General features: G+C 42.2%; 1 protein-coding gene across 3 annotated transcripts in view; it reads left to right on the top strand.

The window, feature by feature from the left end:
- The window catches only part of syndig1l (synapse differentiation inducing 1-like), a 148,180-nt gene that overhangs the window by 91,637 nt on the left and 43,418 nt on the right, over positions 1-13,125 (top strand). For all 3 annotated transcript variants that reach the window (XM_048537044.2, XM_048537045.2, XM_048537046.2), the window contains exon 3: positions 6,538-6,675. In XM_048537044.2, the coding sequence (XP_048393001.2) occupies positions 6,538-6,675 (138 nt within the window). The remainder of the gene's footprint in view (positions 1-6,537; positions 6,676-13,125) is intronic.

Raw genomic sequence — 13,125 nt, 5'->3', positions numbered from 1 at the left:
TGACCTTTGAGGACACTCAGGATCACTGTGGATGATTCATTAGGAAATTCAGAATTTCAATAATCCACAAGACCTGTGTATGCTGAGGAAATTCAGAAGTGATGTGTGTTTAATTCTTGAGGACATGAAGTGACAAATGTGGAGCAGGACTACACCATTTGGCTGTATAAGCCTGCTCCATCTTGTACAGTTGCAGTAAGACATCCCTCCTGTGAAAGTCAAACTCCCTGGAAACAAAGGCCAAAAATCCATTCGCCTTCCGGATTGACTGCTGCACCTGTTTGCTAGCTTTCTGTGTTTTATTTACAAGTCCCTTGTTGCTCTCTGCAGTTTTCCTCCATTTCAATAATACTCTGCCCTTTTGTTCTCCCTTCCAAAGTGAACAACTTCCTATTTTCCTCTCATTATACTTTAATTTCTCTGTTTTCAGCTGTTACTTAACCTATCAATATGGCAGTTCTGGTCATAGCTTCAACTCTCAAAATCCTTGATGCCTTATCCATCAAAAATCGATGTAATTTAGCCAAAAAGCAAATTGACAGCCCAGCTTCTACTTCTTTCTGAGAGGACGATTCCACATTCAAATGACTCTCTGAGAGAGAAAAAGCTTCTTTTCCTCTCTATCCTAAAACGGAGTCCTAAAAGGTATTAACAATTCACATTGATGATTTGGAGTTGGGGACCAACTATAGTGTGTCAAATGTTCGCACATGACACTAAAATAAGTGATATAGTAAAGTGTACAGAGGACCCTGAAAGTTTGCAGAGGGATAATAGGACAGTTAAGTAAGTGGGCAAGGGTCTGGGAGATGGAGTACAATGTTCATCAATGTGAGGCCATCCATTTTGGTGGGAATAACAGTGGTGAAAAATTGCAGCATGCTGCTGTGCAGTGGGACCTGGGTATCCTTGTGCAGGAATCACAAAACATTGATGTGCAGGCGCAGCAGGTAATTCTGAAGGCAAATGAAATATTGTCCTTCACCGCTAGAGGGATGGGCTTTAAAAATAGGGAGGTCACGCTGCTGTTGTATTCATTGTGATGGTGAGGCCACACCCTTGAGACTTGTACATCTTTGGCCTCCTTACTTGAGAAAGGATGTGTTGGCACTGGAGGGGGTGCAGAGGAGATTCACTAGGTTGAATCTGAAAATGGGAAGGTTGCCTTATGAGGAGACATTGAGTAGACTGGGAATATATACACTGGAGCTTAGAAGAATGAGGTGGGATCTTATAGAAGCATCTAAAAATATGAAGGGAATAAACAGGATAGAAGCAGGGAGGATGTTTCCACTGCTGAGAGAAACTAGACCTAGGGGTCACAGCCTCAAAATAAGGGGGACCAGATTTAAGATTGGAGTTGAGGAGTAACTTCTCCACCCAAATGGTTGTGAATCTGTGGAACCTCCTGCCCAGTGAATCAGCTGAGGCTACCTTGTTGAATTTAATCAGCGATAGTGAGAAATGCCGATGCTGGAGTCAGAGATAACACAGTGGGAGCTGATGGAACACAGCAGGCCAGGTAGCATCAGAGGAGTAGGAAAGCTGATGTTTCAGGTTGAGACCCTTCTTCAGAAATCCTGAAGAAGAAATCTGAAAGCTTTCCTGCTCCTCTGATGCTGTCTGGCCTGCCGTGTTCATCTAGCTCCACACTGTGTTGTCACATTGTATTTAAGTTGAGTTTAAGGCAAACATAGACAGATTTTTGAATAGTAGAGAAATTAAGCGTTATGGTGAGTGGGCAGGTAAGTGCAGCTGAGCCCATGAAAAGATCAGCCGTGATCTTATTGCATGGCAGAACAGGCTCAAGGGGCCAGATGGCCTGCTCCTGCTCCTGGTTCTTACTTGGGATGTTCTATCCTTAGCCTGTGTCCCCTAGTTCTAGCATTCTGCTCAAAATCATACTAATAATGGGACCCCAAGACACACTTTCATAAATTAAATTGTATTGATAGATGGCAAATAGCTGACTTCTTGCGTGACATCAGGAGTTACATACCAAATCTGAAGTGGCATTTTCAGGACAGATACGGTCCAGCTGCAATGTGGAAAGCCAAGAAATGTTATTTACGTTATTGCTTTTATCATTGCTGCACTTTGAAGTTCCATTAAAGATGAATCTTTCCTGCCAGCAACATATTGCTAGAGAGCTGACAGACATATTGGACAGGATCCATTGTCTGGTGAATGGGTTAATTTGAGGTCATCTCAGTCAGTCATTCGGTTCATCACAACATAAAGTTGTGCAATTGCACTGATCTGCTGGCACTGAATTTTATGCATTTGCTAAATCCCGCACTCCTGCAATACGAGGCAAGTTCAAACTTATGGTTATTAATTCCATTGGAGAAGATCCATGCTACGTTATAAGTTGCTTCATGGTTTCCAGAAATAATAAATTGTGCTTGTGGTGGTTTTGCTCATTAAGCTGAGGGATGCCATTGGTAGTGAATGAAATACCTTTTTTCTATTCTTGTATCAGACTCTCCTGGGTCAGCCAGATTGTCCGTAAGAGCCAAAGCATCAGCCTCTCCTGTTGTTCAATACACTTTAACTCAAACTTACTGCAGGAATGTTCCATTTTAATTTTTTTTCTTATGCAGCTGGATATTAATGATACCAATTTCTGTGGAATAGTCCACCTTTGGGACTATATCTACTGATCCTTGAACTTTGTCATTCCACTGACTCCTTCCATCCAGCAAAAACGTGGAAGGCATCGAATCTCTTTGGCCGAGGTCTGACAATCAAAACTCCAGATTACACTGAGAGGCTCATGATGCTATTGTAAACATATCTCTTGGGAGTCTCTGTGAATAAATCTGATAGCTGAGATGAGCTGTCATTGTAATCTTCAGTTGTGAAAATCGTAGCTCAAAGCCATTGTTGAACTACTATTCTGAATAAATACTGACATAATATGTTCAGAAAACTGTTTGTCTGTTGGCAAATACATCGTTTGTGCGGGTGTATGGCATCCTTCTCTCTACAGCCTTGAATGCCATGTTTACCTTCTGTCAGAATAACAATGTAGGATGCACCTGCAAGAATTGGGTAGCTAGTGGTACTGTCATAGGGTTAGTGATCCAGAATCCCTGGCTAAAATTCTGGGGTTACAGGTTCAAATCCCACCGTGTAAGATGGTGAAATTTGAATTCAATAAAAGTTTGCACTGAACAAAAACATAGTGTAATATTATCCATATTACCACTCTCAACTGCTATTAAAACCCATCTGTTTTGCAGGTATCCTTTGAGGAAGGAAATCTTTTATCAGGGTACTTGACCTGAAACGTTAACTCTGATTTCTCTCCACAGATGCTGCCAGACCTGCTGAGCTTTTCCAGCAATTTCTGTTTTTGTTTCTGATTCACAGCATATGCATTTTTTTTTGGTTTTTAGCCTGCTTTCTATGTCTGGTCTGGCCTACATTTGAATCTTAAATACTGCTTGGCCAATAACTGTTGACTTGTCCAGTACCACATTTATCCCTTGAAAGAATTTTTTTTTGAAAAACATATCCAATTAACTTTATTGTCCAATAGGCACCTTGATATCTATTTGGAGCAGAATTGTAGTTTAAATGGATAAATGTAGGTACAAAGATATAAACTTCGATTTTCGTCTCTCCTCTATGTATTTGGTTGATGAAAATTAGGTACTGCGAAATAGGAAAGGTGGCCTTTCACAGTTGTTCAACTGAATCCCACATGCCAGATTTTTCCCCGTTTTTGGTGCAAATTAGTTCTCTTCAAATGCATGTCTAGTTGCTTCCTATGAAGCACCATTGTCTCAGGTAATACATTCAATGTATCATACTCATTTATTCCTAAATGCCTTGAAAACGCATCAGCAACGCCAGTCACACAAGCCAACCTTCCACCCATTGACTCCATCTATACCTCTTGGTGCCTCAGGATGTCAGCCAACATAATTAAAGACCCCTCCCAACCCAGTTATAGTCCCTTCCGATCTCTTCCATCAGGCAAAAGATACAAAAGCTGAAACACGTGTTCCAGCAGATTCAATAACAATTTCTACCCCGCAGTTATTAGATTTCTGAGTGAAGCCTCTTCTGGAATACTGTGTCCAGTTCTAGCCCCCCTGTTATAGGAAAGATATTAGTAAACTGGAGATGATCAGAAGAGATTTACCTGGATGTTTCCAGGTATGGAAGGTTTGAGTTATAAAGAAAGGCTGGATAGGCTGGGGATTTTTGACCGGAGCATAAGATGTTGAGAGATGACTTTATAGAAGTTTTTTTTAATCATGAGGGGTATAGATAGGATTGATGGTAGGTGCCTTTTCCCTAGGATGGGGGATTTCAAGACTAGGGGGTTCAACATTTAAGGTGAAAAGAAAGAGATTTAAAAAAGACATGGAGGGCAAATTTTTTACACAGAGGGCAGTTTGCGTGTGGAATGAACTTTCTGCGGAAGTGGTGGATGTGAGTACCATTACAATGTTTAAAAGACATTTGAATAAATACATGAACAGGAAAAGTTTGGAGGGATATGGGCCAGGAACAGGCAGGTGGGATTAGTTTAGTTTGGGATTATGTTCGGCAATGGACTGGTTGGACTGAAGGGTCTCTGTTTCCATGCTATATGACTCTATGACTCACAAATTTTAAATTTAGTGTTGAACTTGTTCCTTGTGCACATTCTTTATAGCCATTACATCATATTCCTCTCTCTGTCTGACTACCGTAATGACCTTTGTATGGCATGATCTTCTGCACACAGGACAAAACTTTTCACTGTGCCAAGGTACATGTGACAATAATAGATCAAACCAAAAATATCAAAAATCTCTCCTGTGTAGTGACAAAATGTGCGTGCACCAAGAATCAGAGAAAGGTTGCTCTTCTTGCATTGTTGCAATCAAGAATAGACTGTGACATAAGATCAGGTTCAATAATAACTTTCCAAAGGGAGTTGGATATTCACTTGGGAAGGAATCACAGGGCAGGGGGCAAGAAAATAGCAGAGTGGAGCTAACTGGGGATTTCTTTTGATGGGGCAAATGTGTAAAATTATCCTCCTGATTTCATACCAAATACATATAAATAACACAGGAAAATTGGCTTTGGAGTCAATTCTTATGTGTAATTTGCTGTGCCACCCATCAGAAACTCTGCACCATGAAGGTTTTGTCAACTTTAATCTTCAATTTTGTGTATGTCACTACATAGTTGCCCATTCATTCAGGTTGGTGGAAGCTGCTGATGGATTCAGCTGATCTCTAGATCTTCCTATGCTTCTCTTTAAATTTGACTTCACCAACAACTGAAGTTAGAGTGAAATCTGATCAAGGAGTGTAAGATTACGAGGGGCATGGGCCAGGTGAATTGGAAGCAGCTGTTGCCCCTGGTAGAAAGGTCAAGAACAAGGGGCCACACTTTTAAAGTGAATGGCAGGGGATCTGAGGAAAATGTTTTCACCCAGAGAGTAGATAAGGTAGGAAACCTCACAACTTTCTAAAAGTACTTGGATGAACATTTGAAGTGTAGTAACACGTAAGGCTACGTGCCAACTGCAGCAAAGTGGAACTGGTGCAGGTAGTAATGTATATGTGGCAGTATTAACTCAATGGGCCAAAAGGCCTCTTCTATGATTCTAAAGGAAATTTCAAGTTGTGGCGGTTACATACACACACACCTGCAGACACCCACACAGACAAATGCACACTCTCTCACACACATAGTCTCGCACACATACACTCACACTCTCACGTGCACACACTCACTCACTCACATTCCCATACTGTCATACACAGTATCTCACATACACACAACCAATCAAACACCATGACATACATTATGATACATACACACTCACTCACACATGCACCCACACTCTCATACTCCTTATGCACATGCGCACGCACTCACACATACACACACACATGCACAGACACACACACACACACACAATCACTTACATTCTCACTCTGTGCACTCTCTCTCTCATACATACTTTCTCACCCACACACACTCTCTCACACTCTCACTCACATGCACTCAAACTCACTCACACATTGGCACACACTCACACTTTCTCTCACAGACACACTCTCTCTCTCACACACACACATGTGCACACACAAACAGGCATAGGCATACACATTCATGTACATGCACAAATACAGACATAGATGGACAAACACTCAGAGCAACACAGATACAGACACAGATAGAGTAATGCATTCAGACACAGATACACTACGAGACACAGAGACACACAAATGACACATACACAGGCACAGAAAGATATGTAAGCACAAATGCACATGCAGACGCACACGCATAGAGACAGAGATTGACAAACAACGTTCTACAGGCATTTCCCCAAGGCCATGACCTACATTTTCTTCCCAGCTACCATTTCCCTTCATTATGTGATCTGATGAGATTACTGGGAATGTTTTCCTAATGGCTTTGGTAATTCAGTCTTTTATCTACTTGTGTGCTATTAATGAAAATCAGTGTTGAGCTGCCGCTGATGGACTCAATCATTCTCCTCCTGCTTGTCTCTAGAGTGACTGCTCAAGTGACAGTGATAGTGAAGACAACTTTATTACGATCCCTCCACGTGACCACCTGGGCCTGGCCATCTTCTCCATGCTGTGCTGTTTCTGGCCTCTCGGTATTGCTGCTTTCTACTTCTCCCAAGGGGTAAGACTTGTGTTGTTTCATTTCTTCACATGAGCTGCAAGCAGGATGATATGTGCGTGTGTGTGCGTGTGCGCACGTGTGTGTGTGTCTGTGTGTGTGTTTGGGTGGGTGTGTGTGTGTGTACGTGTCTGTGTTTACGTATTGTGTGCATGTATACATTTGTGTTTGGATATGAATGCATGAGTAGGTGTGTGTGTCAGTTTTAATCGTGCGTCTATGTTGTGGTGAACAAGTTGCAACAGTCATGTTATTTGCAGAGTATTGATGGGGGCAGATGTATAAATAACACCATAAGACCAGCAGACATGTGAGCAGAAATTTGGCTTTTCAGCCCATTCAGTTTTCTCCACCATTCAATCATGGCTGACAAGTTTCTCAACTACATTCTCCCAGTTTCTCCCCATTTGATCCCTTTGACAATCAAGAACCTATCCATCTCAGTCTTAAATATACTCAATGACCTGGCCTCCACGGCCTTCTGTGGCAACAGACTCCATAGATTCACCACTCTCTGGCTGAAGACATTTCTCCGTATCTCCATTCTAAAGGGTCTTCCCTTTACTCTAAAACTGTGCCCTCGGGTCCTAATCTCTCCTGCTAATTGAAACATGTTTTAATGTCCACTCCCTCCAGGCCATTCAGTATTCTCTAAGCTTCAATTGGATACCCCCTCACCTTCTCCAGGGAGGAACTAGCACATTAGCATGAGATTAAACAGTCCAGATCCAATCAAAACCTTTCTTGCAACTCTTCCATCTAGCCCAACACTCTCACTGGCACAGAGATAGGCAGCATTTCAATACTTACCCAAACAGCAGGAGGTAGTGTCGCATGAGCAGTCCTTGCTGTAGGTCACTGTACTGTAAGAGGCTATCTGCACTATTGGTATTGGGGTCAATTTGCTACATCAATCCTATATTCAGGTAAGGATCTGCTACTTGTTTAAAAAAAATCAAAAAAGACTGCAGCTAAGATAACAAAGTGTGTAGCTGGATGAACACAGCAGGCCAAGCAGCGCCTCAGGAGCACAAAATCTGACGCTTCAGGCCAAGACCGTTCATCAGTGAGGGTCTAGGCCCGAAACGTCAGCTTTTGTGCTCCTGAGATGCTGCTGGGCCTGCTGTGTTCATCCAGCTCCACACTTTGTTATCTTGGATTCTCCAGCATCTGCAGTTCCCATTATCTCTGATCAAAAAACTGCAGCTGCTGGAAATCAGAAATATAAACAGAAAATGCAGGAAAAACAGGTTCAGCGGCATCTCGAGAGACAAAACACAGTTAAAATTTTGGGTCCAGTGACCCTCTTTTGGAAAAAAATAGTATATATGCTGAGGATAGAATAGTGGGAGGTATAGCTGATAGATGCAAATGTATCTCAGAGTTGTTTCTGCCATTGTGTTTTCCATTGTCAAGGTCAATGTCAGGTGGTCAGTCCAGTTTTGCTTCTTTGTTGAGATTTTGTAGCAATTGATATGGTTGAGCAGCTACCTGGCTTATTTCAGAGTCAATCACACTGCTGTGGTTGTTCGTATTTTTTTTGAAAGGGGGGAAAATATACAATGTCCTTTTACCCATCATGTTCACAGACCAAAATAATTTTCAGGCCGCTCTAGTCTAATTAGTAATGAATTTCCCCCTTTTAAATCCATGCCTTTGGAACATCGCTGACAACTCGAATAAAAACCGAAAGAACTGCGAATGCTGTAAGTCAGGAACAAAAATAAAGTTGCTGGAAAAGCTCAGCAGGCCTGGCAGCATCTGTGAAGGAGAAAACAGAGTTAACGTTTTGGGTCTGGTGACCGTTCCTCAGAACATGCGTGGCTTTCCAGTCTCTTCCTCTCTCTCTCTCTCTCTATATCCCTGGCCAGCCATTGAAATTAGCTGTATGCTCTTTCTTTTAATAAAAGTTTACCAAGTTTATAAGACATTTGGTCTGTTGCCATGGCAGTTAGCGATCCAGAGGAGCATGTTGAAACCTCACTGCAGATGATTTTTAATGCAACTTTTAGGATGGATGGTGGACTGTGGGATGGCTAATAAGGCCTCTGGTTACCCAAGGAGGTTCTCCTGCCATGACAGCCAAGTTCTGAAACCAACTCACTATACTGTTCCGTCCTTTCATAAAAAAAGTCACCAGCATTTATTGCCCCTCCCTAGTTGCCCTTGAGAAGGTGACGGTGAGATGCCTTCTTAAACTGCTGCGGTCCACCAGCTGTGGGCCGACCCACAATTCCATTAGGGAGTTCAAATGCCACACAGTTAGACAGCTACATTGATTTTGTCTTCAGAGAAGAAGACACAAAAACCTTTTCCCAAAGTGTTGGGGAAACAAGTATCTTTTGTAAGGAGAAATGAAAGGAAAATGGCATGAGTGAAATAATACTGGTGGAGAGATTAATGGTACTAAAAGCAGGGCAGGGATGAGGGGGACGCAATGGCCTAGTGGTATTATTGCTGGACTGTTAATTCATATAATGTTCTGGGGGCCTGGGTTCGAATCCCAGCATGACAGATGGTGGAATTTGAATTCAATAAATATCTGGAATTAAGAATCTAATGATGACCTTGAATCTGTTGTCGATTGTCAGGGGTAAAAAAACCCCAACTAGTTCTCTAATCCCCTACAGGGAATGAAACTGCCATCCTTACCTGGCCTGGCCTACACATGACTCCTGACCCATAGCAATGTGGTTGACTCTTAACTGCCCTCTGGGCAATTAGGGTTGGGCAATAAATGCTGCCTGGCCAGCAGCACCCTCATCCCATGAATGAATAAAAGAAAGAAAAAGCTGTATCCCAGGCTGTTGAACAGAGATAAGGGAGGAGATATGGGGCACTTTCACAGTAATTTTCTAATCCACTCTGGCTACAGATGAGGTGCTTGAGGATTAGAGGATTGTAACATTGTCCTCTTTTTCAAAAAGGAAGGAAAGGATAAATCAGACAGCCTAATTTCAGTTGCTGGAAAGTTATTACAGAGAATTCTTACTGAAGGAACATATCAGCACTTGGAGACACATGATTAATCCAGAATACTCAGCATTGATTTGTGAAGGGAAGATTGTGCTTGACAAATTTGATCAAATCTTAGAACTAAGCTCCTCCCCTGAGATCACATCATATTTGATTGTAACTGATGCCAGATAGTCTGAAGAACAGAGCATTAGACAGGTAATAAATGGCACTCATAGGTCCTGAGTTGGGGAGAAGTCATTCCAACAGCATTCCTACTCTTAATCAATATTGAGCTACTCGTACTGTTAATGCTATCACTGAAACAGAACTGGGCTGAGTTCCCTCTGCAGTAAATAGCCATCCAACACTTAGCACTCAGGCACATACATGAATAATTGACACATGACAAAGGGTGTTAGGATCCTGTAGAGCTTTGACTCCTCGAATAATCAAATCTTACAGCCCAAAAGGGGACCATTTGGCCTATCATGCCTATGCTGCACCTTATTAAAAAGCATTCCATTCTACCCATTTCTCTGCTACCTGCCCATTTATCAATCCTCTTTAAGTACAGTCACGGTCTAAGGATACAGGGTGGGCCATTTAGGACGGAGATGAGGAGAAATTTCTTCACTCAGAGGGCGGTGAGCCTTTGGAATTCTCTGCCACAGAAAGCAATTATGGGCAAAACATTGAATGCTCTCAAGAAGGATTTAGATATAGTTTCATAGAATCCCTACAGTGTGGAAACAGGCCCTTCAGCCCAATAAGTCTACTCTGACCCTCGGAGCATCCCACCCAGGCCCAACCTCAATAACCCACTAATCTGCACAACCCTGAACACTACGGGGCAATTTAGCATGGCCAATCCACCTAGCCTGCACATCTTTAGATTGTGGGAGGAAACCGGAGCACCCGGAGGAAACCCACGCAGACACGGGGAGAATGTGCAAACTCCGCAAAGACAGTCACCCGAGGGTGGAACTGAACCCAGGTCCTGTTACGGTGAGACCTAGCCCTTGGAGCCAAAGGAATTAAACAGCATGGGGAGAAAACTGAAACAGGAGACTGAGTTGGATGGTCAGCCATGATTATGCTGAATGGCGGAGCAAACTCGAAGGGCCGAGTGACCTACACCTGCTGTTTTCTATGTTTTTAGGTTTCTGTATACTCATGCTTGAATCGGTTTCTGCCAACCTCTCAAGTTACGCATTCCAGATCATAACATTGAAAATATACCTCTTAGTTTGGATTGCTCCTGCACCCGGGATGCATCATTTCACACTTAAGTACACTGAAAAGAAAGAAGCTAGCGGCAGGAGTAGGCCATTCAGTCCTTTGATCCTGCTGTGCTATTCATCACAATCATGGCTGAATCTCTGTCTCGATGTAGTATTCCCACTGTCTCCCTATACATTTGATGCCTTCAAAATCTAAAATTTTATCTATCCGGAAATATGTTTGGAAACTTGGCCTTCACAGTCTTCTGTGGTCAAGAATTCCAGCTTCACTACATTTTATTTCATTTTAATTTCAATTTTATCTGACATTTGCCTGCCCATTTCATGAGTATGTCTATATTCTCCTGAAGCCGTCAACTAAACCCCTCACTGATCATTAAATTTCTAACCTCCTTTCGGGGCGTGGAGAGAAAAGGCAAGAAAAATGCATAAATAGTCCTTTCTAAAACATGACAAGGAAATTAAAATGGAAACCAAAGCAGTTGACAGGAGAAGACAGATGACCAGCCTGAGGTAGGTAGGAAATGGTGAATAACAGTAGGTTTTATCTCAAGACTAAGGATACCTTGTCACGTTAACAATTAAATATTCATCAAACAGAGTAATTGTGAAATATACTTTTAAATGTTGGCATGTGCAGTTCTGTCTCCCAAATCAATAACTGTTTGAATTGCCAGAGCTCTCTTTCAAAGTCCTAATTCAATCCTATACATTTGCGAAATGAAATTAATAAACACTTTTTGCAAAACACCATCTAATGTCTATTAAATCAAATTAACGCTCTTCTGGCAAAAGAAATGAAATTAATAACTGAGTAATTTCTTAAATGAAAGTATCTGTAGTGATCCAATACATGTGGAAGGAACGCAAGATATACAGCAGTTTCAATATCTCAACAAAGTCAGAAGACACACGACACCAGGTTATAGTCTGACATGGTTATTTAAAAATCACCTAACGAAGGAGCAACGCTCTGAAAGCTTGTAATTTTAAGTAAACTGGCATGATAGCTCAGTGGTTAGCACTGCTGCCTCACAGTGCCAGAGACCCAGGTTTGATTCCAGCCCTGGGTGACTGTCTGTGTGGCGTTTGGATGTTCTGCCCACGTACAAGTGAGCTTCCTGCGGGTGTGCTGATTTCCTCCCGCAGTCCAAAGCTGTGCACATTAGGTGAATTGGTTGTGCTTAAAAAATTTTTGCCCATTGTGTGCAGGCCGGGGGAGGATTAGCCATGGGAAATGCAGGGTTACAGAGTTAGTCCAGGGGGATGGGTCTGGGTGAGGTGCTCTTTGGAGGGCCAGTGTGGACTCGTTGGGCTGAATGGTCTGTTTCAACACTATAGGGAATCTATTAACCTGTAAGACCATAGCCTAGAGTTGGGGGACTTCTGATTTTGTCCACTCCAGTCCAACACTGGCATCTCCATATCATGAATTTCTTACCAAGTCAGGGCTGTGAGCTACAATACCTGACCTCAGCCCCATCCTGTCTCTGCCTTTAAATCTAACAGCAGTTTGGGGGCATTTCAATAGGGGAACTGTTCTCACTGATCTCACTGTGCAATGAATCGGATCCTATTTCTTTAGCATTGGATGTTGTATGCAGCACAGTGCTTCTTTGAAAATGCTTTACAAACTCACTGAGGTAGTGTGCATTAGACTTCTGACTCCACTATTCCCAGAGATGTTGCAGAAATTAAAGCTTTTACACACTAGAAAATGTTCCCCAATTTACCTGATTTTCAGATCCAAGTTGATAGAATGCATGAACAAGAATTGCTATTTATTACAAGTAATTAGCTACAGGTAAACATTAGCACAAATGCACTACTAATTAAAACTTTAATCCCCATGTAAACGTCCCCTTACACACTGACAGAGGGTAAAATGGCTATGGACAGAAGGGAAAAACTTCACATTGTTCGCAGTTCTGATATTAAAATGTTGTTAAGAGTCTCTTCAGCAGTTGTTTCAATTGTCTTTCTCCAGATGCTTTCACTGATTGGTGAGAGAGACAAGGTGGTTGTTTCACTAGTAAAATGTCACCAATTTATCAGCTAGGAGTCACAGCTTGCAAGAAATATTGCAGGAAAGGTGAACTTTCCTCTGTTTGGCAGTGAGCTTTGACTGCAGAAAACTGAGAGACCGCTCTTCAGTTGGAGAAGAATTGAACACTTGTCTCTCTTTCTAACTCTCTGCAAATTGTTCCCAGCTCCAGCTGCTCAGTTATCTGACAGCCAACCACACAGGCAAAAA

The sequence above is a fragment of the Stegostoma tigrinum genome, chromosome 10 (genome assembly GCF_030684315.1).
Source record: "Stegostoma tigrinum isolate sSteTig4 chromosome 10, sSteTig4.hap1, whole genome shotgun sequence".
Classification (NCBI taxonomy): Eukaryota; Metazoa; Chordata; class Chondrichthyes; order Orectolobiformes; family Stegostomatidae; genus Stegostoma; species Stegostoma tigrinum.
The sequence above is the reverse complement of the archived record's forward strand: the minus strand, read 5'-3'. Positions and strand labels throughout refer to the sequence as shown.